The sequence below is a fragment of the Oncorhynchus clarkii genome, chromosome 6, assembly GCF_045791955.1.
Source record: "Oncorhynchus clarkii lewisi isolate Uvic-CL-2024 chromosome 6, UVic_Ocla_1.0, whole genome shotgun sequence".
In the NCBI taxonomy this organism is placed as follows: Eukaryota; Metazoa; Chordata; class Actinopteri; order Salmoniformes; family Salmonidae; genus Oncorhynchus; species Oncorhynchus clarkii.
The window spans coordinates 12,470,276-12,496,005 of record NC_092152.1 but is presented as its reverse complement, the minus strand read 5'-3'; the positions used below and the strand labels follow the sequence as shown (position 1 = coordinate 12,496,005).

The 25,730-nt window shown below is 49.5% G+C and overlaps 1 protein-coding gene across 1 annotated transcript in view; it reads left to right on the top strand.

Annotated features, from left to right (window-relative positions):
• LOC139410630 (FERM domain containing 3) overlaps positions 1–24,479 on the top strand; it is a 94,194-nt gene extending 69,715 nt beyond the window's left edge. The window contains exons 11-14 of the mRNA XM_071155971.1: positions 1,557–1,631; positions 2,853–2,921; positions 3,032–3,156; positions 21,343–24,479. Coding sequence (XP_071012072.1) covers positions 1,557–1,631; positions 2,853–2,921; positions 3,032–3,156; positions 21,343–22,028 — 955 coding nt within the window. The 3' untranslated portion in view covers positions 22,029–24,479. The remainder of the gene's footprint in view (positions 1–1,556; positions 1,632–2,852; positions 2,922–3,031; positions 3,157–21,342) is intronic.
• Positions 24,480–25,730: the final 1,251 nt, after the last annotated feature.

Below are 25,730 nucleotides of genomic sequence, written 5' to 3'. Positions count from 1 at the left end.
ATCTCTCTATCAAAGGTGGAACTTGTGTATGTTTGGACGTGTTTAACTATTCTTGTGAAGTCCCCACACAAGGTTAGCTGTACAAGACTGTGTGTGTGTGTGTGTGTGTGTGTGTGTGTGTACATGTTTTACTATACTTGTAAGTATCAGAAGTCCTCACAAGAATAGCAAACCAACTCAAATTCAGAGAAGTGAGGACATTTTCCCGGTCCTCACTTGTAGAGGTTAGGTTAGGGGTTATGGTTAAGATTAGGGTTAGCGCTTAGGGAAAAGAGGATAATTATTATTATTTTATTTTAATTTTTTTACCACATTTTCTCCCCAATTACGTGGTATCCAATTGTTAGTAGTTAATATCTTGTCTCATCTCTTCGTCTCTCCCGAGCCTGTACGGGAGTTGAAGGTTGAAAGTCATGCGTCCTCCTAAACACAACCCAACCAAGCCACACTGCTTCTTAACACAGCACGCATCCAACCCAAACACTGTGCACCTGGCGACCTGGTTAGCGTGCACTGCGCCCAGCACGCCACAGGAGTCGCTGGTACGCGATGAGACAAGGATTTCCCTACCGGCCAAACCCTCCCTAACCCGGACGACGCTAGGCCAATTGTGCCCAGAGCCTGGGTGCGAACCCAAAGTCTCTGGTGGCAGGAAAATAGGATTTTGAATGGGAATCAATTGTTGGTCCCCAAAAATTCCTCACAAGTATAGTAAGACATGGCTGTGTGTGTTTGTGTGTGTGTGTTTGTCTGTGCGCGTATGTGTGTGTGTGCGCATAGGAACTAGCCAGGTTGATTTATGGCTGCAGACTGCTGTTGTCAGTAGTTTAATCCAGAGTTATGAGTGTGACTGGCTGTATGGATGGATGGATGGGGTTGGATGGGAGGGGTGGAGGGTTGGAAAGACAGACAGCACTGGCCCACAGGGCCAGCAGCTGAGCCTGGCTCCTGATTGGTTTTTTCTGGCTCCTGGGGGCTCGAGTTTCCCTGTTCCTCAGCAGTGAGGCAGGCTTGGATGTCAGATCAGAGCTCGTTAATCAAATGAGACTGAATTGAATTTAGAAAATGGCAGTCAAAGAGAGAACTGTGAAGTGCTGTCCTGGCACACATTAACCTTTTTGACAGGACCAACTAGACTGGATACCTGTGAAGTCCTATGAGTTCCTTTTTGACAGGACCAACTAGACTGGATACCTGTGAAGTCCTATGAGTTCCTTTTTGACAGGACCAACTAGACTGGATACCTGTGAAGTCCTATGAGTTCCTTTTTGACAGGACCAACTAGACTGGATACCTGTGAAGTCCTATGAGGTCCTTTTTGCCAGGACCAACTAGACTGGATACCTGTAAAGTCCTATGAGTTCCTTTTTGACAGGACCAACTAGACTGGATACCTGTAAAGTCCTATGAGGTCCTTTTTGACAGAACTAACTAGACTGAAACAAACATTACATTTGGATACCTGTCAAGTCCTATGAGTTCCTAAATGCCAAATATAACTAATGAATCAATGTGCCATCTTGCTCAACAAACAATTATCTCCGTCTCTTTGACAGATGTGCAAAGTCAAGCCAGATCAAGACTGTGTCCAGCAGTAATATTTTCTTCAAGGGAAGCAGGTTTCGGTACAGGTGCGACATTGAATGCTTGGCTGTGTCACTGAGCCTTACTAAGCCAAGCTGTGTCCAGATAAATGCCCCTAGACTTATGTATTGTTTGATCATTTCCCAAAGCATTTAACATGGCTTACATGCTACGTATCTCTTCATTTCAGCAGCTGGATAAGTGCTCAAGCAATTTAGCTTAATTTAGCTTAAGGGCTGGGTTATTTGTTATAGAGAATGAATTGGTTCAAGTCCGCAGGTAGCCTAGCGGTTGCAGCATTGGGCCGGTAAATCAAAATGTTGCTGGTTTGAATCCCCAAGCCGACTAGTTGAAACATCTGCTGATGTGCCCTTGAGCAAGGCCCTTAACCATAATTGCTCCTGTAAGTCGCATTTGAAAGAGCGTCTGCTAAAATTAAAATGTAAAAGTCATGTTTTTCCCCCGATATGGACTAGGTCTAGGTAACATACTGTATAACATGTTGATATGATCTCAGGTTTGGGGACAATGTTTGGATTAAGGTTGATTTCCTCCTTTGGTGTAACTTTACCCTGTATGATACAGTACACACTGTAGAACTACACCAAGACAAAGTCACACTGAAGAACTACACCTAGACAAAGTCACACTGTAGAACTACACCAAGACAAAGTAACACTGTAGAACTACACCAAGACAAAGTCACACTGTAGAACTACACCAAGACAAAGTCACACTGTAGAACTACACCAAGACAAAGTCACACTGAAGAACTACACCTAGACAAAGTCACACTGTAGAACTACACCAAGACAAAGTCACACTGAAGAACTACACCTAGACAAAGTCACACTGTAGATCAACACCTAGACAAAGTCACACTTTAGATCTACACCTAGACAAAGTCACACTGTAGAACTACACCTAGACAAGTCACACTGTAGAACTACACCAAGACAAAGTCACACTGTAGAACTACACCTAGACAAAGTCACACTGTAGATCTACACCTAGACAAAGTCACACTGTAGAACTACACCTAGACAAAGTCACACTGTAGAACTACACCTAGACAAAGTCACACTGTAGATCTACACCTAGACAAAATCACACTGTAGAACTACACCTAGACAAAGCCACACTGTAAAACTACACGTAGACAAAGTCACACTGTAAAACTACACCTAGACAAAGTCACCCTGTAGAACTACACCTAGACAAATTCACTTATTGGGTTCTCCAAAATGACATTTTGGTTTTCTCTTTAGTGGAAGAGTTGCAAAAGAAGTCATCGAAGCCAGCTCCAAGATCCAGAGAGAGCCACCGGAGGTGCATCGGTGAGAGAGAGAACTGAACCTCACTGTCATGTAGTTAGTACCACATACCAGGAAAATGTGTGTTTAGTGTGGCAAATCAGATAACAAGTGCTGTTTATACCATGTTTCAGGTTACACTTTGGGCAGAGCAGAAGCTTCAACTCACTGAGCCACAAAAACCTGATCATAAACATGGAGCCTCTTGTCCCAGCACTGCCCTCCACCAATGAGTATGAAGAGACCTCGGCAGACAATGGTAAGAGCACGCAGTCACACACACACTCAGGCAAATAGTACATACACGCATGCATGCATACACACATACACACATACCGGCCGCATCCTTGGGTTTGCTTGGTCTCCAATGACAGCTGTTAGGTATCCAACTCTCGGAGTTGGAGTGTAAATTGAGAAGCTGATGCTACGGTAAGCCTCGTTTCCCTGGAGACTCCAATCACAGAGCTAAAAATACACCTCCCATGAGCCTCCCTGAGGACACCATGCTGGTAATGACCAGTCACGGAAGTGCACCATGACATCACGGAAACAGACCTAGGACCCAAGCTAGGGTTAGCGTTAACAGTAACTTAATTAGAACATATTTGTTTAGCTCAAAGGGGGCTGTGTGTGTGTGTGTGTGTGTGTGTGTGTGTGTGTGTGTGTGTGTGTGTGTGTGTGTGTGTGTGTGTGTGTGTGTGTGTGTGTGTGTGTGTGTGTGTGTGTGTGTGTGTGTGTGTGTGTGTGTGTGTGTGTGTGTGTGTGTGTGTGTGAGATACAGCAGTCTCTATTACTTTGTTTACTAAACCTCCTGTTAGTCTCATCCTCAGATATACAGTACAATAGATGGCTTGTAAACGGTAGGCTGGTTTATGTGTGGCATAGAAGCTGGTGCCTCTTGTCCTGTAAATGGTATAACGTGGAGTTTGTCCAGACTAGGACTGACAGGCTGGTAGTATGTATAATGGTCGTTAGTTGTTCCAGACTAGGACTGACAGGCTGGTAGTATGTATAGTGATCGTTAGTTGTTATGTATAGTGATCGTTAGTTGTTCCAGACTAGGACTGACAGGCTGGTAGTATGTATAGTGGTCGTTAGTTGTTATGTATAGTGGTCGTTAGTTGTTATGTATAGTGGTCGTTAGTTGTTATGTATAGTGGTCGTTAGTTGTTATGTATAGTGGTCGTTAGTTGTTATGTATAGTGGTTGTTAGTTGTTATGTATAGTGGTCGTTAGTTGTTCCAGACTAGGACTGACAGGCTAGTAGTATGTATAGTGGTCCTTAGTTGTTATGTATAGTGGTCGTTAGTTGTTATGTTTAGTGGTCGTTAGTTGTTATGTATAGATGACAATAGCACATTCAGAGACTGATGACAATAGCACATTCAGAGACTGTGCCGTATTCCTCGAACAAAGTGCGGAGCTCATCATCGTTGCCTTTCTCCACGTTTGTCACGTGGAGTTTGACGGCTCCCTGATTCTTCCCGCGACTAAGATCTGGCACCGACAGAGATGGCCGCCTCGCTTCGCGTTCCTAGGAAACTATGCAGTTTTTTGTTTTTTTACGTGTTATTTCTTACATTAGTACCCCAGGTCATCTTAGGTTTCATTACATACAGTCGAGAAGAACTACTGAATATAAGATCAGCGTCAACTCACCATCAGTACGACCAAGAATATGTTTTTCGCGACGCGGACCCTGTGTTCTGCCTTACAAACAGGACAACGGAGTGGATCCTATGCAGCGACCCAAAAAAACGACTCCGAAAGAGAGGGAAACGAGGCGGTCTTCTGGTCAGACTCCGGAGACGGGCACACCGTGCACCACTCCCTAGCATTCTTCTTGCCAATGTCCAGTCTCTTGACAACAAGGTTGATGAAATCCGAGCAAGGGTAGCATTCCAGAGGGACATCAGAGACTGTAACGTCCTTTGCTTCACTGAAACATGGCTCACTGGAGAGACTCTATCCGAAGCGGTGCAGCCAACGGGTTTCTCCACGCATCGCGCTGACAGAAACAAACATCTTTCTGGTAAGAAGAGGGGCGGGGGCGTATGCCTCATGGCCAACGTGACATGGTGTGATGAAAAAAACATACAGGAACTCAAATCCTTCTGTTCACCTGATTTAGAATTCCTCACAATCAAATGTAGACTGCATTATCTACCAAGAGAATTCTCTTCGATTATAATCACAGCCGTATATATCCCCCTCCAAGCAGACACATCGATGGCTCTGAACGAACTTTATTTAACTCTCTGCAAACTGGAAACGATTTATCCGGAGGCTGCATTCATTGTAGCTGGGGATTTTAACAAGGCTAATCTGAAAACAAGACTCCCTAAATTTTATCAGCATATCGATTGCGCAACCAGGGGTGGAAAGACCTTGGATCATTGTTACTCTAACTTCCGCGACGCATATAAGGCCCTGCCCCGCCCCCCTTTCGGAAAAGCTGACCACGACTCCATTTTGTTGATCCCTGCCTACAGACAGAAACTAAAACAAGAGGCTCCCACGCTGAGGTCTGTCCAACGCTGGTCCGACCAAGCTGACTCCACACTCCAAGACTGCTTCCATCACGTGGACTGGGAGATGTTTCGTATTGCGTCAGATAACAACATTGACGAATATGCTGATTCGGTGTGCGAGTTCATTAGAACGTGCGTTGAAGATGTCGTTCCCATAGCAACGATTAAAACATTCCCTAACCAGAAACCGTGGATTGATGGCAGCATTCGTGTGAAACTGAAAGCGCGAACCACTGCTTTTAATCAGGGCAAGGTGTCTGGTAACATGACCGAATACAAACAGTGCAGCTATTCCCTCCGCAAGGCTATCAAACAAGCTAAGCGCCAGTACAGAGACAAAGTAGAATCTCAATTCAACGGCTCAGACACAAGAGGCATGTGGCAGGGTCTACAGTCAATCACGGACTACAGGAAGAAATCCAGCCCAGTCACGGACCAGGATGTCTTGCTCCCAGGCAGACTAAATAACTTTTTTGCCCGCTTTGAGGACAATACAGTGCCACTGACACGGCCTGCAACGAAAACATGCGGTCTCTCCTTCACTGCAGCCGAGGTGAGTAAGACATTTAAACGTGTTAACCCTCGCAAGGCTGCAGGCCCAGACGGCATCCCCAGCCGCGCCCTCAGAGCATGCGCAGACCAGCTGGCCGGTGGGTTTACGGACATATTCAATCAATCCCTATACCAGTCTGCTGTTCCCACATGCTTCAAGAGGGCCACCATTGTTCCTGTTCCCAAAAAAGCTAAGGTAACTGAGCTAAACGACTACCGCCCCGTAGCACTCACATCCGTCATCATGAAGTGCTTTGAGAGACTAGTCAAGGACCATATCACCTCCACCCTACCTGACACCCTAGACCCACTCCAATTTGCTTACCGCCCAAATAGGTCCACAGACGATGCAATCTCAACCACACTGCACACTGCCCTAACCCATCTGGACAAGAGGAATACCTATGTGAGAATGCTGTTCATCGACTACAGCTCGGCATTCAACACCATAGTACCCTCCAAGCTCGTCATCAAGCTCGAGACCCTGGGTCTCGACCCCGCCCTGTGCAACTGGGTACTGGACTTCCTGACGGGCCGCCCCCAGGGTTGAGGGTAGGCACCAACATCTCCTCCCCGCTGATCCGCAACACTGGGGCCCCACAAGGGTGCGTTCTGAGCCCTCTCCTGTACTCCCTGTTCACCCACGACTGCGTGGCCACGCACGCCTCCAACTCAATCATCAAGTTTGCGGACGACACAACAGTGGTAGGCTTGATTACCAACAACGACGAGACGGCCTACAGGGAGGAGGTGAGGGCCCTCGGAGTGTGGTGTCAGGAAAATAACCTCACACTCAACGTCAACAAAACTAAGGAGATGATTGTGGACTTCAGGAAACAGCAGAGGGAACACCCCCCTATCCACATCGATGGAACAGTAGTGGAGAGGGTAGCAAGTTTTAAGTTCCTCGGCATACACATCACAGACAAACTGAATTGGTCCACTCACACAGACAGCATCGTGAAGAAGGCGCAGCAGCGCCTCTTCAACCTCAGGAGGCTGAAGAAATTCGGCTTGTCACCAAAAGCACTCACAAACTTCTACAGATGCACAATCGAGAGCATCCTGGCGGGCTGTATCACCGCCTGGTATGGCAACTGCACCGCCCTCAACCGTAAGGCTCTCCAGAGGGTAGTGAGGTCTGCACAACGCATCACCGGGGGCAAACTACCTGCCCTCCAGGACACCTACACCACCCGATGTCACAGGAAGGCCATAAAGATCATCAAGGACATCAACCACCCGAGCCACTGCCTGTTCACCCCGCTATCATCCAGAAGGCGAGGTCAGTACAGGTGCATCAAAGCTGGGACCGAGAGACTGAAAAACAGCTTCTATCTCAAGGCCATCAGACTGTTAAACAGCCACCACTAACACTGAGTGGCTGCTGCCAACACACTGACACTGACTCAACTCCAGCCACTTTAATAATGGGAAATGATGTAAATATATCACTAGCCACTTTAAACAATGCTACCTTATATAATGTTACTTACCCTACATTATTCATCTCATATGCATACGTATATACTGTACTCTATATCATCGACTGTATCCTGTACATGTATCACTAGCCACTTTAAACTATGCCACTTTGTTTACATACTCATCTCATTTGTACATACTGTACTCGATACCATCTACTGTATCTTGCCTATGCTGCTCTGTACCATCACTCATTCATATATCCTTATGTACATATTCTTTATCCCCTTACACTGTGTACAAGACAGTAGTTTTGGAATTGTTAGTTAGATTACTTGTTATTACTGCATTGTCAGAACTAGAAGCACAAGCATTTCGCTACACTCGCATTAACATCTGCTAACCATGTGTATGTGACAAATAAAATTTGATTGATTTGATTTTTAGTGGTCGTTAGTTGTTATGTATAGTGGTCGTTAGTTGTTATGTATAGTGGTCGTTAGTTGTTATGTATAGTGGTCGTTAGTTGTTCCAGACTAGGACTGACAGGCTGGTGGTATGTATAGGGGTCAGTATAAGAGTGTTCTGCCGAGGGAACACAGAGCCGAATCCATCAGCTCTACTGCTGACACTCTGGCTTAACACTGGCCTAGGATCAGTTTATCCCCAGGAGGCTGTCTGACCAGACCTGCCCTTGGGGGGGAACAGAGATGGAAGAAAGAGAGGGGGAGGTGAAGAAGAGAGAGGCGAGGAGAGAGGGAAGAAGAGCAAAGGGGAGAGGGGGATGGAGATAGGGGGAAGGAGGAGAGGAGAGAGGGCAGAAACATGAACCAGCCACTCTATGTATGGGTGGGCCAATCAGACATATATTTTTTGATGTCCTCTACTTGTCAGTGTTATCTAAACATGCAAACACATCAGATAGAAGTCAAAGCAATGACATTCAGATTAACAAAAATGACATTCACTCTCATGGGATGGGTGGCTAAAAATAATTAACTGAAAGCCACACCCCCAATTAGCCACCAATATGACTGAGGCATATGTCCCTGTTCTTCTATAGCTATATATGTACCAGGCCACTGCCTACTTCATTAGTTCATTTAGCAATCAACACAGCTGATAAACCAGTGCCTTTATCACAGTCCACACACGTATATTGTAGCTTTAATTAGCTATAAAACTGCACATTTTCCTCTTTGCCCCATGGCAAAATGTGTGGAATTACAGGACATTAGCTTTAAAAAAGCAACATTTTCTCTCAGCCTCATGTTAAAATGTGTAGAATAGTATGAGATTAGTTATAAAACTGAAAATGTTCATCTTTGCACAATGTGTAGCATTGCAGGATGTTAGCTGTTTCCCCAAACATTTCTGCAGGCCCACACACCAACGGATTTCTGTCTACGCCACTGAACTGAACTTGTTTTTTAAAATACTTAGTGTTTGCCATCTGTCAGCGGGGGTGAGGTATCCGGAGACATCCAGGGGGCCTGTCTCTACCTCTGAGTTATACCCCCGAGGTGTTACCCCCTGGATTCTAACACACACACACATACACACAAACGTCCCTCTTTCACATTCCCATTTAGGGCATTACGCTATTACACGCATAGGACTCTATTCTCACTCTAGTCAACTTCTTATCCACCATCCTACGGGACAATTTACAGCATATGCCTGCCGGGAAAACATGATCTTGGCTGGGTTTTAAAGAACTACCAGAGTGGCCATTTCATCTGTCCTCTCGAATGACTGTCCGGGGCAGGAAGCAGTCACCAGCAGCAGGTGTTGGTGTTGACCAGGCCTATAGACCCTGAGCCTCTGTAGTCTCTGTAGGCCTCCTATGACTGACTAGCACAGCCTGTCTAGTCTACCCCAGGGCCACTGAGGGCCACTACACAGGGCCGAGTTGGCTGGTCGGCTGGCTTGCTGGAAGAGGACTTGCCACCCCTCAGAGCCTGGTTCCTCTCTAGGTTCCTGCCTGTCTAGGGAGTTTCTCCTAGCCACCGTGTCTCTACATCTGCATTGCTTGCTTTCTGGGGTTTTAGGCTGGGTTTCTGTATAAGCACTTTGTGACATCCGCTTGTTTGAAAAGGGCTCCATAAATACATTTGATTGTTAAATTGATAACCCTAAGGGGGTTTTAGGAATATAAACCCCTTCATATGCATCAGCATGAATGGGTAATATAACAGTATGTGAACATGTATGTGTGGGAATGAGACATAGTAATCTCCTCTGGCCCCCTCTCTCCCTAGCGTCTCTGGGCCCCCTCTCTCCCTAGCGTCTCTGGGCCCCCTCTCTCCCTAGGTTCCCTGGCCCCCCCTCTCTCCCTAGGTTCCCTGCCCCCCCCCCCCCCCCCCCCCTCTGCCCCCCTCTCTCCTAACCTTTCTGCCCCCCCTCTCTCCTATCGTCTCTGACCCCCCTCTCTCCTAGCCTCTCTGGCCCCCTTCTCTCCCTAGGTTCCCTGGCCCCCCCTCTCTCCCTAGGGGCCCTGGCCCCCCTCTCTCCCTAGCGTCTCTGGGCCCCCTCTCTCCCTAGGTTCCCTGGCCCCCCCTCTCTGCCCCCCTCTCTCCTAGCCTCTCTGAACCCCCTCTCTCCTAGCCTCTCTGGCCCCCTCTCTCCTAGCCTCTCTGAACCCCCTCTCTCCTAGCCTCTCTGGCCCCCCTCTCTCCTAGCCTCTCTGGCCCCCCTCTCTCCTAGCCTCTCTGAACCCCCTCTCTCCTTGCCTCTCTGGCCCCCCTCTCTCCTAGCCTCTCTGGCACCCCTCTCTCCTTGCCACTCTGGCCCCCCTCTCTCCTAGCGTCTCTAGCCCCCCTTTATCCTAGCCTCTCTGGCCCTAATCAGTCAGAGATTAGCTGGCCCTATCTGCAAGACCAGAGGTGTAAAAATAGGCCCTCCTGCTTTTGGGATGATCCACCCCTAATGCCCTGTCTTTGTTAACGCTGCTGACATTGAAGTCATCTGGGAGAGTTGTGTGTGTGTGTATGCGTGTTAAACCTGGTGCAGAGCTCAGAGGACAGTCAGTCAGTGTGTGTGGGAGTCGAGACGCTGCCGGGTCAGAGTTAACGGGGGAGCAAAGTAGCCATGGAGCTTCTGGAGCAGAGGAATGAGGCAGATATTGGGTTGGGAGTCGGAGACCCTCTGGGGTGTGGGGGTGTCTTGCGGCAGCCGGCGGACTTGGGTGAGGAGCTGGGTGAGGGGCTGTGTGAGGAGCTGGTTAAGGAGCTGGGTGAGGAGCTGGGTGAGGGGCTGGGTGAGGAGCTGGTTGAGGAGCTGGGTGAGGAGCTGGTTGAGGAGCTGGGTGAGGAGCTGGTTGAGAAGCTGGGTGAGGAGCTGGTTGAGGAGCTGGGTGAGGAGCTGGGTGAGGAGCTGGGTGATGGGCTGGGTGAGGAGCTGGTTGAGGAGCTGGGTGAGGGACTGAGTAAGGGGCTGGTTGAGGAGCTGGTTGAGGAGCTGGGTGAGGGGCTGGGTGAGGGGCTGAGTAAGGGGCTGGTTGAGGAGCTGGTTGAGGAGCTGGGTGAGGGGCTGAGTAAGGGGCTGGTTGAGGAGCTGGGTGAGGAGCTGGTTGAGGGGCTGGTTGAGGGGCTGGGTAAGGAGGAAGAGGAGATCCTAGGTGTGCGTTGTGGGGAGGTTCTGGAGGAGCGGGGAGATGCGGTGCGCTGCCGGTTAAAGATCACCACCAGTCACAACCTGCAGCTCCGCATGGCCAACCACACGGCCCGGGACGTCTATGTACGCCTGCTCGGCCACGGGGAACACATCTCTGGAACCGGTACGGAACCATGGAATCAATGGGATGGGGCGGGTGTGTGTGTGTATAATCAGTAATGTATGGGTCACAGTCCGGGGGAAATAAACAATTTAATAATGTACACTATTAACATGTCTTTCTGACCTTGCTCCATAAACTCAATTGATTTACTGACGTTGTTGTCGGGTCGAGCCTGTTGTTTGTTAATGGTCTGTTTATGGTTTAGTGTGAACGAGACATTGGCTGGACTGGAGCATCAGTGACGAGCGTCCACTGTATCTGTGATAGTTTTATGGAGCTCTGCTGTCTCTGGTGTCTGGTTTCACAAGGCTAGAGTGGCGGGACATAGCTGGGAAAACCGTGTGTGTGTGTGTGTGTGTGTGTGTGTGTGTGTGTTGAGGAGGAGCTGCAGGAATCTAACGGCTCAGTCAGTCACCTGATCTGAGTACAGAACCACTGTGATTACATTATCTACTGCTAAACTGACAGGGGAACAAAGAGCGAGTGAGGGGGGGGGGGGGGTAGAGGGAGAGTGTCTGGTGATTGTTATGTGAGCTCTCTTCCATTAATATGGGAGGCTCACTCACTCCTTAGTGATCAGTTGACCTGAAGGAGAGGACTCACTCCTCAGTGATCAGGTGACCTGAAGGAGAGGACTCACTCCTCAGTGATCAGGTGACCTGAAGGAGAGGATTCACTCCTCAGTGATCAGGTGACCTGAAGGAGAGGACTCACTCCTCAGTGATCAGGTGACCTGAAGGAGAGGACTCACTCTTCAGTGATCAGGTGACCTGAAGGAGAGGACTCACTCCTCATTGATCAGGTGACCTGAAGGAGAGGACTCACTCTTCAGTGATCAGGTGACCTGAAGGAGAGGACTCACTCCTCATTGATCAGGTGACCTGAAGGAGAGGACTCACTCCTCAGTGATCAGGTGACCTGAAGGAGAGGACTCACTCCTTAGTGATCAGTTGACCTGAAGGAGAGGACTCACTCCTCAGTGATCAGGTGACCTGAAGGAGAGGACTCACTTCTCAGTGATCAGGTGACCTGAAGTAGAGGACTCACTCCTCAGTGATCAGGTGACCTGAAGTAGAGGACTCACTCCTCAGTGATCAGGTGACTTGAAGGAGAGGCCTCACTCCTCAGTGATCAGGTGACTTGAAGAAGGATCACCATGAGTTGTCTAGAATGACAAAACAGCTCCCTTCCACCTCTCTCTCTCTACCATCCATCTCTCTCTCCCCTCCACCTCTCTCTCTCCCCTCCATCTCTCTCTCTCCCCTCCCCCTCTCTCTCTCCCCTCCACCTCTCTCCCCTCTATCTCTCTCTTACCCTCAACCCCTCTCTCTCTCTCTCCCATCCACCTCTCTCTTACTCCCCTCCATCTCTCGCTCTCCCCTCCATTTCTCTCCATCTCCCCACAACCTCTTTCCATCTCGCCTCCACCTCTCTGTCTCCCCTCCACCTCTCCGTCTCCCCTCCACCTGTCCTTACCCTCCACCTCTCTCCATCTCCCCTCCACCTCTCTGTCTCCCCTCCACCTCTCTCCACCTCTCTCCATCTCCCCTCCACATCTCTGTCTCCCCTCCAGCTCTCTCCATCTCCCCTCCACCTCCTCCTACCCTCCACCTCTCCTTCACCTCTCCCTACCCTCCACCTCTTTTTTATCTCCCCTTCACCTCTCCATCTCCCCTCCACCTGTCCTTACCCTCCAGCTCTCTCCACCTCTCTCCATCTCCTCTCCACCTCTCCCTGTCTCCCCTCGATCTCTCTCTATCTCCCCTCCACTTCTCTCTACCTCCCCTCCACTTCTCTCTCTCTCCCCCCTCCACTTCTCTCTCTCTCCTCCACTTCTCTCTCTCTCTCCTCCACTTCTCTCTCTCTCCCCTCCACTTCTCTCTCTACCTCCCCTCCACTTCTTTCTGTCTCCCCTCCACTTCTCTCTGTCTCCCCTCCACTTCTCTCTCTACCTCCCCTCCACTTCTCTCTGTCTCCCCTCCACTTCTCTCTGTCTCCCCTCCACCTCTCTCCATCTCCCCTCCACCTCTCTCCATCTCCCCTCCACCTCTCTCCATCTCCCCTCCACCTCTCTCCAACTCCCCTCCACCTCTCTCCATCTCCCCTCCACCTCTCTCTGTCTCCCCTCCAACTCTCTCTGTCTCCCCTCCACCTCTCTCTATCTCCCCTCCACCTCTCTCCATCTCCCCTCCACCTCCTCCTACCCTTCACCTCTCTCCATCTCCCCTCCACCTCTCTCCATCTCCCCTCCACTTCTCTCTGTCTCCCCTCCACCTCTCTCCATCTCCCCTCCACCTCTCTCCATCTCCCCTCCACATCTCTGTCTCCCCTCCAGCTCTCTCCATCTCCCCTCCACCTCCTCCTACCCTCCACCTCTCCTTCACCTCTCCCTACCCTCCACCTCTTTTTTATCTCCCCTTCACCTCTCCATCTCCCCTCCACCTGTCCTTACCCTCCACCTCTCTCCACCTCTCTCCATCTCCTCTCCACCTCTCCCTGTCTCCCCTCGATCTCTCTCTATCTCCCCTCCACTTCTCTCTACCTCCCCTCCACTTCTCTCTCTCTCTCCCCTCCACTTCTCTCTCTCTCCTCCACTTCTCTCTCTCTCTCCTCCACTTCTCTCTCTCTCCCCTCCACTTCTCTCTCTACCTCTCCTCCACTTCTTTCTGTCTCCCCTCCACTTCTCTCTGTCTCCCCTCCACTTCTCTCTCTACCTCCCCTCCACTTCTCTCTCTACCTCCCCTCCACTTCTCTCTGTCTCCCCTCCACTTCTCTCTGTCTCCCCTCCACCTCTCTCCATCTCCCCTCCACCTCTCTCCATCTCCCCTCCACCTCTCTCCATCTCCCCTCCACCTCTCTCCAACTCCCCTCCACCTCTCTCCATCTCCCCTCCACCTCTCTCTGTCTCCCCTCCAACTCTCTCTGTCTCCCCTCCACCTCTCTCTATCTCCCCTCCACCTCTCTCCATCTCCCCTCCACCTCCTCCTACCCTTCACCTCTCTCCCTCCACCTCTCTCCATCTCCCCTCCACTTCTCTCTGTCTCCCCTCCATCTCTCTCCAACTCCCCTCCACCACTCTCCATCTCCCCTCCACCTCTCTCCATCTCCCCTCCACCTCTCTCTGTCTCCCCTCCACCTCTCTCTGTCTCCCCTCCACCTCTCTCCATCTCCCCTCCACCTCTCTCTGTCTCCCCTCCACCTCTCTCCATCTCCCCCACCTCTCTGTATCTCCCCTCCACCTCTCTCCATCTACCCTCCACCTCCTCCTACCCTTCACCTCTCTCTGTCTCCCCTCCACCTCTCTATGTCTCCCCTCCACCTCTCTCCATCTCCCCTCCACCTCCTCCTACCCTTCACCTCTCTCCATCTCCCCTCTACCTCTCTCTGTCTCCCCTCCATCTCTCTTTGTCTCCCCTCCATCTCTCTCTGTCTCCCCTCCATCTCTCTCCATCTCCCCTCCACCTCTCCCTACCCTCCACCTCTCTATGTCTCCCCTCCCCCTCTCTCCATCCCCCTCCACCTCTCTCCATCTCCCATCCACCTCTCCCTACCCTCCACCTCTCTAAATCTCCCCTCCACCTCTCCTTACCCTCCACCACTCTCCATCTCCCCTCCACCTCCTCCTACCCTCCATCTCTCCCTACCCTCCGTCTCTCTATCTCCCCTCGATCTCTCCCTGTCTCCTCTCCACCTCTCCCTGTCTCCCCTCGATCTCTCTCTGTCTCCTGTCCACCTCTCTCTGTCTCCCGTCCACCTCTCTCTGTCTCCCCGCCACCTCTCTCTACCTCCCCTCCACCTCTCTGTGTCTCCCCTCCACCTCTCTCCATCTCCTCTCCAACTCTCCCCATCTCTCCTCCATCTCTCTAACTCTCTGTCTCCCCTCCACCTCTCTCCATCTCCCCTCCACCTCGCTGTCTCTCCTCCACCTCTCTATCTCTCTGTCTCCCCTCCACCTCTCTCCATCTCTCCTCCACCTCTCTAACTCTCTGTCTCCCCTCCAACTCTCCCCATCTCTCCTCCACCTCTCTAACTCTCTGTCTCTCCTCCACCTCTCACCATCTCCCCTCCACCTCACTGTCTCTCTTCCACCTCTCTAACTCTCTGTCTCCCCTCCACCTCTCTCCATCTCCCCTCCACCTCACTGTCTCTCCTCCACCTCTCTATCTCTCTGTCTCCCCTCCACCTCTCTCCATCTCTCCTCCACCTCTCTAACTCTCTGTCTCCCCTCCAACTCTCCCCATCTCTCCTCCACCTCTCTAACTCTCTGTCTCCCCTCCACCTCTCACCATCTCCCCTCCACCTCACTGTCTCTCCTCCACCTCTCTAACTCTCTGTCTCCCCTCCACCTCTCTCCATCTCCCCTCCACCTCACTGTCTCTCGTCCACCTCTCTAACTCTGTCTCCTCTCCAACTCTCCCCATCTCTCCTCCACCTCTCTAACTCTCTGTCTCCCCTCCACCTCTCTCCATCTCCCCTCCACCTCGCTGTCTCTCCTCCACCTCTCTAACTCTCTGTCTCCCCTCCACCTCTCTCCATCTCCCCTCCACCTGGCTGTCTCTCCTCCACCTCTCTAACGCTCTGTCTCCCCTCCACCTCTCTCCATCTCCCCTCCACCTGGCTGTCTCTCCTCCACCTCTCTAACGCTCTGTCTCCCCTCCACCTCTCTCCATCTCCCCTCCACCTCTCTCCATCTCTCCTCCACCTCTCTATCTCTCTGTCTCCCCTCCACCTCTCTCCATCTCTCCTCCACCTCTCTAACTCTCTGTCTCCCCTCCAACTCTCCCCATCTCTCCTCCACCTCTCTAACTCTCTGTCTCTCCTCCACCTCTCACCATCTCCCCTCCACCTCACTGTCTCTCTTCCACCTCTCTAACTCTCTGTCTCCCCTCCACCTCTCTCCATCTCCCCTCCACCTCACTGTCTCTCCTCCACCTCTCTATCTCTCTATCTCCCCTCCACCTCTCTCCATCTCTCCTCCACCTCTCTAACTCTCTGTCTCCCCTCCAACTCTCCCCATCTCTCCTCCACCTCTCTAACTCTCTGTCTCCCCTCCACCTCTCACCATCTCCCCTCCACCTCACTGTCTCTCCTCCACCTCTCTAACTCTCTGTCTCCCCTCCACCTCTCTCCATCTCCCCCCCACCTCACTGTCTCTCGTCCACCTCTCTAACTCTCTGTCTCCTCTCCAACTCTCCCCATCTCTCCTCCACCTCTCTAACTCTCTGTCTCCCCTCCACCTCTCTCCATCTCCCCTCCATCTCGCTCTCTCTCCTCCACCTCTCCACCTCTCTAACTATCTGTCTCCCCTCCACCTCTCTCCATCTCCCCTCCACCTCGCTGTCTCTCCTCCACCTCTCTATCTCTCTGTCTCCCCTCCACCTCTCTCCATCTCTCCTCCACCTCTCTAACTCTCTGTCTCCCCTCCAACTCTCCCCATCTCTCCTCCACCTCTCTAACTCTCTGTCTCTCCTCCACCTCTCACCATCTCCCCTCCACCTCACTGTCTCTCTTCCACCTCTCTAACTCTCTGTCTCCCCTCCACCTCTCTCCATCTCCCCTCCACCTCACTGTCTCTCCTCCACCTCTCTATCTCTCTATCTCCCCTCCACCTCTCTCCATCTCTCCTCCACCTCTCTAACTCTCTGTCTCCCCTCCAACTCTCCCCATCTCTCCTCCACCTCTCTAACTCTCTGTCTCCCCTCCACCTCTCACCATCTCCCCTCCACCTCACTGTCTCTCCTCCACCTCTCTAACTCTCTGTCTCCCCTCCACCTCTCTCCATCTCCCCCCCACCTCACTGTCTCTCGTCCACCTCTCTAACTCTCTGTCTCCTCTCCAACTCTCCCCATCTCTCCTCCACCTCTCTAACTCTCTGTCTCCCCTCCACCTCTCTCCATCTCCCCTCCACCTCGCTCTCTCTCCTCCACCTCTCTAACTCTCTGTCTCCCCTCCACCTCTCTCCATCTCCCCTCCACCTGGCTGTCTCTCCTCCACCTCTCTAACGCTCTGTCTCCCCTCCACCTCTCTCCATCTCCCCTCCACCTCACTCTCTCTCCTCCACCTCTCCACCTCTCTAACTATCTGTCTCCCCTCCACCTCTCTCCATCTCCCCTCCACCTGGCTGTCTCTCCTCCACCTCTCTAACGCTCTGTCTCCCCTCCACCTCTCTCCATCTCCCCTCCACCTCGCTGTCTCTCCTCCACCTCTCTAACTCTCTGTCTCCTCTCCAACTCTCCCCATCTCTCCTCCACCTCTCTAACTCTCTGTCTCCCCTCCACCTCTCTCCATCTCCCCTCCACCTCGCTGTCTCTCCTCCACCACTCTAACTCTCTGTCTCCTCTCCAACTCTCCCCATCTCTCCTCCACCTCTCTAACGCTCTGTCTCCCCTCCACCTCTCTCCATCTCCCCTCCACCTCGCTGTCTCTCCTCCACCTCTCTAACTCTCTGTCTCCTCTCCAACTCTCCCCATCTCTCCTCCAACTCTCTAACTCTCTGTCTCCCCTCCACCTCTCTCCATCTCCCCTCCACCTCGCTGTCTCTCCTCCACCTCTCTAACTCTCTGTCTCTCCCTCTCTGGTCCCACTGTATCGCTTTGAGGTCATTTGCACGCCAACTCATTGTTGACTCTGGCAGTTTCCATAGCAGCCGTCACCGCGTTGTTCCAGGACAGTCCCCACACACCCTCCCTCTCTCTCTCTCTCTCTCTCTCTCTCTCTCTCTCTCTCTCTCTCTCTTTCTGTGCCCAATGGTTTGAATCCGTTGGCATAGTTACTGAGCAGTTTCGTTGGTCCAGTAAATGTGTGTGTTTGGCTGTATACTCTTACAGTAGATGTGGTCTTAGCCTAATGAAGCATTGTGTTTTATACAATATGTACAACTTGCTCATACGCTGTGTGTTTGTCTTAGAAGTGGCCCAGCAGATGGGGAATGTGTATGCCCATCATGTCTCTTGTGAGGTACGGGAGAAATGCAGACTGGCAGTGAGTCACACATCACTGGGAGTTTAGCCCAGAGACATTTCCTAATCCACAGCAGGAAGACAGCTGGGCCTATTTTAAACACACACACACACACACACACACACACACACACACACACACACACACACACACACACACACACACACACACACACACACACACACACACATACACACATACATACATTCATACACACATACATACATACATACACACGTACACACGTACACACGTACACACGTACATACATACATACATACATACATACATACATACATACATACATACATACATACATACACACACACACAAACACAATATACATATAATTATCCTGTATGTTCAAGCTTCAGATATGCCTCTGAACTACTGAACAGCCTTGAGTATTTTATCACCTCAGGAGGGTATGAAGATGTGCTGTACACACACTGTCTGTTCTGTGTTCTAGTGTTGGAGTCTGTTCTATGTTCTAGTGTTGGAGTCTGTTCTGTGTTCTAGTGTTGGAGTCTGTTCTGTGTTCTAGTGTTGGAGTCTGTTCTGTGTTCTAGTGTTGGAGTCTGATCTGTGTTCTAGTGTTGGAGTCTGATCTGTGTTCTAGTGTTGGAGTCTGTTCTGTGTTCTAGTGTTGGAGTCTGATCTGTGTTCTAGCGTTGGAGTCTGTTCTGTGTTCTAGTGTTGGAGTCTGATCTGTGTTCTACTGTTGGAGTCTGATCTGTGTTCTAGTGTTGGAGTCTGTTCTAGTGTTGGAGTCTGATCTGTGTTCTAGTGTTGGAGTCTGTTCTAGTGTTGGAGTCTGATCTGTGTTCTAGTGTTGGAGTCTGTTCTGTGTTCTAGTGTTGGAGTCTGATCTGTGTCCTAGTGTTGGAGTCTGATCTGTGTTCTAGTGTTGGAGTCTGTTCTAGTGTTGGAGTCTGATCTGTGTTCTAGTGTTGGAGTCTGTTCTAGTGTTGGAGTCTGATCTGTGTTCTAGTGTTGGAGTCTGTTTTGTGTTCTAGTATTGGAGTCTGATCTGTGTTCTTGTGTTGGAGTCTGATCTGTGTTCTAGTGTTGGAGTCTGATCTTTGTTCTAGTGTTGGAGTCTGATCTTTGTTCTAGTGTTGGAGTCTGTTATGTGTTCTAGTGTTGGAGTCTGTTCTGTGTTCTAGTGTTGGAGTCTGTTCTAGTGTTGGAGTCTGATCTGTGTTCTAGTGTTGGAGTCTGTTCTAGTGTTGGAGTCTGATCTGTGTTCTAGTGTTGGAGTCTGTTCTGTGTTCTAGTGTTGGAGTCTGATCTGTGTCCTAGTGTTGGAGTCTGATCTGTGTTCTAGTGTTGGAGTCTGTTCTAGTGTTGGAGTCTGATCTGTGTTCTAGTGTTGGAGTCTGTTCTAGTGTTGGAGTCTGATCTGTGTTCTAGTGTTGGAGTCTGTTTTGTGTTCTAGTATTGGAGTCTGATCTGTGTTCTTGTGTTGGAGTCTGATCTGTGTTCTAGTGTTGGAGTCTGATCTTTGTTCTAGTGTTGGAGTCTGATCTTTGTTCTAGTGTTGGAGTCTGTTATGTGTTCTAGTGTTGGAGTCTGTTCTGTGTTCTAGTGTTGGAGTCTGATCTGTGTTCTAGTGTTGGAGTCTGTTCTGTGTTCTAGTGTTGGAGTCTGTTCTGTGTTCTAGTGTTGGAGTCTGATCTGTGTTCTAGTGTTGGAGTCTGATCTGTGTTCTAGTGTTGGAGTCTGATCTCTGTTCTAGTGTTGGAGTCTGATCTGTGTTCTAGTGTTGGAGTCTGATCTGTGTTCTAGTGTTGGAGTCTGATCTCTGTTCTAATGTTGGAGTCTGTTCTGTGTTCTAGTGTTGGAGTCTGATCTGTGTTCTAGTGTTGGAGTCTGTTCTGTGTTCTAGTGTTGGAGTCTGATCTTTGTTCTAGTGTTGGAGTCTGATCTGTGTTCTAGTGTTGGAGTCGGTTCTGTGTTCTAGTGTTGGAGTCTGATCTGTGTTCTAGTGTTGGAGTCTGATCTGTGTTCTAGTGTTGGAGTCTGATCTGTGTTCTAGTGTTGGAGTCTGTTCTGTGTTCTTGTGTTGGAGTCTGATCTGTGTTCTAGTGTTGGAGTCTGGTCTGTGTTCTAGTGTTGGAGTCTGGTCTGTGTTCTAGTGTTGGAGTCTGTTCTGTGTTCTTATGTTGGAGTCTGATCTGTGTTCTAGTGTTGGAGTCTGATCTGTGTTCTAGTGTTGGAGTCTGTTCTGTGTTCTTGTGTTGGAGTCTGATCTGTGTTCTAGTGTTGGAGTCTGATCTGTGTTCTACTGTTGGAGTCTGTTCTGTGTTCTAGTGTTGGAGTCTGTTCTGTGTTCTTGTGTTGGAGTCTGATCTGTGTTCTAATGTTGGAGTCTGTTCTGTGTTCTACTGTTGGAGTCTGATCTGTGTTCTAGTGTTGGAGTCTGTTCTGTGTTCTTGTGTTGGAGTCTGATCTGTGTTCTACTGTTGGAGTCTGTTCTGTGTTCTAGTGTTGGAGTCTGATCTGTGTTCTAGTGTTGGAGTCTGTTCTGTGTTCTAGTGTTGGAGTTTGTGGATAACAGCCTCTTACATCTTCTTTATCGTCAGCTTATTATTGCCATTACTTTCTAAAACAGACGCATACATGCACACACACACACATAGAGATGCACACACACATACATACAGAGGCACACACACACACACATACAGATGCACACACACACACACACACACACACACACACACATAGAGATGCACACACACACACATACAGATGCACACACACACACATAGAGATGCACACACACACATACAGATGCACACACACACACATAGAGATGCACACACACACACATACAGATGCACACACACACACATACAGATGCACACAAACACACATACACGTGCACACACACACACACACACATACAGATGCACACACACACACATACAGATGCACACACACACACAAGGATGCACAAACACACCGTAGTGATCTCAGGGAGTGGCTGAAAGAGCAGAGGCACCCAATGACAGCTATTTTGTCGCTCAGAGGAGCCAAGCTGTAGGATGACGACATTCTCCAGTCAGTTAATCTCCAGATGTATTTTACAATCAGCTATTGGTTTTGACATGAAACTCGATAGCCTATCACTGAACTCAATAGGGTAAATAAGTGGATAAGAATAAGCGAATATCAGCTCTTTCTTTTTTTACAGGACTACTGGCTCTGAAGGACTCTGTTCACTTGTCCCCCCTGAAGCCATCTACCACCCCCACGGAACGTGAGCTGGAGTGGCTGGAGGGCTCTGCTCTGGGGCAGCACAAGGAGGAGGAGGCCCCTACCAGGGCTGGGGGGGAGGCAGAGGGGCAGGAAGAGGATGAGGAGGAAGAGGAGACGAGTGGAGTCCTGACTATCTCTGAGTTGGTGTACAACCCCTGTGCCAGCATGCTGCCCACGCCGGTGGACGACGGCCAGGGAGGGGTTGACCTGCTGTTCCAGAGCCCCATCCAGAGCCCTGCTCGCCTGCTGAGAGAGCTACATGCTGACCCTGACATCCAGGCCCAGCTGGTGGCCGAGAGGGTGCGTGACCGTGCCTTCGAGCGTGCACGTGTGGTGGGGAGGAGCATGCTAGGTAGCGGGCTCCGCCTCCTGACGAGGAATGAGCGGGTGAACACGTGCGTGCTGAGCGCGGTCCGCCTCATCGCCATGGTGATAGGGGTGCTGCTGGTTGCCGTACCGATGCTGCTGCTGCTGCTGGAGTCGGACATAGACGTGTCGTTTTTGCACGAGATCAGGCAGACACCTGAGTTTGAGCAGTTCCACTACGAGTACTACTGCCCGCTGCGCCACTGGATCCTCTGTAAGATCAGCATGGTCATGGAGAGGCTGGGATGGGACTGAAGAGGAGAGGAGACACGAGAGTGGAAAGAGAAATGGAGGAGTAGGAAGAGGAGGAAAGTTGAGGGAGGGTTGCTTTCACTCTGTACCATGTTTCTGTCTGCTCGCTCCTGATGCTGACACGCTGATGGGTATTGGTTGTGATTGGACAGTGATTTTCTAGTAGGTACGAGACAAATATGTCTCTGGAGCTCATTTGATTGACTCTCCTCTTCATAACAGAGTCAGTGATTGATCCCAGACACTGTCAGTAATGGCGGAGTGGGCGGGACAGAGAGAGAACATAGATCTGAGAGCAACCCTATATCACTGGCAACATAACAGCCACAGCCTACAGATAGATACACTACATGACCAAAAGTATGTGGACACCTGCTTGTCGAACATTTCATTCCAAAATCATGGGCATTAATATGGAGTTGGTACCCCCTTTGCTGTTATAACATCCTCCACTCTTCTGGGAAAGCTTTCCACTAGATGTTGGAACATTGCTGTGGGGACTTGCTTCCATTCAGCCACAAAAGCATTAGTGAGGTTGGGCACTGATGTTGGGCAATTAAGCCTGGCTCACAGTCGGCGTTACAATTCATCCCAAAGGTGTTAGATGGGGTTGAGGTCAGGGCTCTGTACAGGCCAGTCAAGTTCTTCCCCACTGATCTTGACAAACCATTTCTGTATAGACTTCACTTCGTGCATGGGGGCATTGTCATGCTGAAACAGGAAAGGGCCTTCCCAAAACTGTTGCCACAAAGTTGGAAGCACAGAATCTTCTAGAATGTCATTGTATGCTGCAGCATTAAGATTTCCTTTCACTTGAACTAAGGGGCCTAGTCCTACCCATGAAAAACTTCCCCAGACCATTATTCCTCCTCCACCAAACTTTACAGTTGGCACTATGCATTCGGGCAGGTAGCATTCTCCTGGGATCCGCCAAACCCAGATTCGTCCGTCAGACTGCCAGATGGTGGAGAGTGATTCATCCCTCCAGAGTCGAATGGCGGCAAGCTTTACACCACTTCAGCCGACGCTTGGCATTGTGCATGGGGATCTTAGGCTTGTCTGTGGATGGAAACCCATTTCATGAAGCTCCCGACTAACACTTCTTGTGCTGACGTTGCTTCCAGAGGCAGTTTGGAACTTGGTAGTGAGCACTCGGCGGTCCCGTTCTGTGAGCTTGTGTGGCCTACCACTTCGCGGCTGAGCCATTGTTGCTCCTAGACGTTTCCACTTCACAGTAGCAGCACTTACAGTTGACTGGGAAAGCTCTAGCAGGGCAGAAATTTGAAGAAATTACTTGTTGGAAAGTTGGCATCTTATGACAGTGCCACGTTGAAGGCCACTGAGCTCTTCAGTAAGGCCATTCTACTGCCAATGTTTGTCAATGGACATTGCATGGGTATGTGCTCGATTGTATACACCTGACAGCAACGGGTGTGGCTGAAATAGCCCAATCCACTAATTTGAAGGGGTGTCCACATACTTTTGTATATATAGTGTATATATGTATATTTACAACAAAAAAATGAATATTGATCTAAATAAAATCTTTAAAGTTCTTTTTAATGTTTTGTAAAAAATAAATGTGATGCAAAGTATTTCAGGAATTTTTCAGTCAGAGGATCTACTTACAAGTTTATTGAAGCTATGGGTTGGGGGTCAAAGTCAACTATTTTTAAAGACTACTGTCACTCGACTTGACTGGTAGCACCATGGGTTTTACTACAAAGATATAGCACAATCTTTTACAACACAGATGAACTGTTTCAGATTCTCTGATGTCATTGGAGTCAGGTGGCACAGGTTTGGTTAACTGTCTGTTTGTGTTGAACTAAATGTGATATTATCGAAGGTTTCAGTCAGTCACCTGGCAAGTGGATTTCAGAGTTTTAACATAAATATGTGATGTTAGCAACAGTAGAATACAGTGCCTTTCGGGAAGTATTCAGACCCCTTGACTTATTCCATATTTTGTTACGTTACAGCCTTATTCTAAAATTGATTAAATAGTTTTTTTCCCTCATCAATCTGCACACAATACCCAGTAATGACAAAGCAAAAACAGGTTTTTAGAAATTGTTGTTAATTTATGAAAAATTAAGACCAGAAATATCACATTTACATGATTATTGAAACCTTTTAGTCAGTACTTTGTTGAAGTACCTTTGGCAGCGATTACAGCCTCGAGTCTTCTTGGGTATAACGCTACACCTGTATTTGGGGAGTTTCTCCCATTCTTCTCTGCAGATCTTCTCAAGCTCTGTCAGGTTGGATGGGGAGCGTTGCTGCACAGCTATTTTCAGGTCTCTCCAAAGATGTTCGATCGGGTTCTGGCTGGGCCACTCAAGGACATTCAGAGACTTGTCCCGAAGCCCCTCCTGCGTTGTCTTGGCTGTGTGCTTAGGGTTGTTGTCTTGTTGGAAGGTGAACCTTCGCTCCAGTCTGAGGACCTGAGCGTTCTGGAGCAGGTTTTCATCAAGGATATCTCTGTACTTTGCTCCGTTCATCTTTCTCTCAATCCTGACCAGTCTCCCAGTCCCTACAGCTGAAAAACATCCCCACAGCATGAAGCTGCCTCCAGCGTGCTTTACCGTAGGGATGGTGCCATGTTTCCTCCAGATGTGACACTTGGCATTCAGGCCAAAGAGTTCAATCTTGTCCTTTAGGTGCCTTTTGGCAAACTCCAAGTGGGCTGTCATGTGTGTTTTACTAAGGAGTGGCTTCAATCTGGACACTCTACCATAAAGGCCTGATTGATAGAGTGCTGCAGAGATGGTTGTCCTTCTGGAAGGTTATCCCATCTCCACAGAGGAACTCTAAAACTCTGTCAGAGTGACCATCGGGCTCATGGTAACCTCCCTGACCAAGGCCCTTCTACCCCGATTGCTCAGTTTGCCAGCCAACTCTAGGAAGAGTCTTGGTGGTTCCAAACTTCTTCTATTTTAGAATGATGAAGGCCACTGTGTTCTTGGGGACCTTCAATGCTGCAGAATTTTGGGGGGTATTCTTCCCCAGATCTGTGTCTTGAAACTTTCCTGTCTCGGAGCTGTACGGACAATTCCTTCGATCTCATGGCTTGGTTTTTGCTCTAGAAGAAAAAGAAACCTATTTAAGCACACCTATTAAGGCGAGGTGCTGGCTAGCGGAGTGGAAACATTGAAAATAAAGGAGAGTCGCACACTCTAGGAGGTCAGAAGCAGAAATGTAATGTCCAACGTTTCCACAGCCAAGCAGAAACATTGGATAGATACACTACACTTCTAGAGTCTAGTGGTTTGGTTTGGTTTGGTTTGGTCCTTTGGTTTTTGCTCTGATATGCACTCTCAACTGTGGGACCTTATATAGACAGGAGTGTGCCTTTCCATATCATGTCCAATCCATTAAATTTACCACAGGTAGACTCCCATCAAGTTGTAGAAACATCTCAAGGATGATCAATGGAAACAGGATGCGCCTGAGCTCAATTTCGAGTCTCATAGCAAAGGGTCTGAAATAAGGTATTTCTAATTTTAGTTAAATTTGCAAACATTTTTAAAAACTGTTTTCACTTTGTCATTATGGGGTATTGTGATGTCATTATTGGGTATTGTGTTTAGATTGCTGAGGATTAATATGTATGTATTTAATCCATTTTAGAATAAGGCTGTAACGTAACAAAAGGTGGAAAAGGCAAGGGGTCTGAAAACTTTCTGAAGGTACTGTATATCT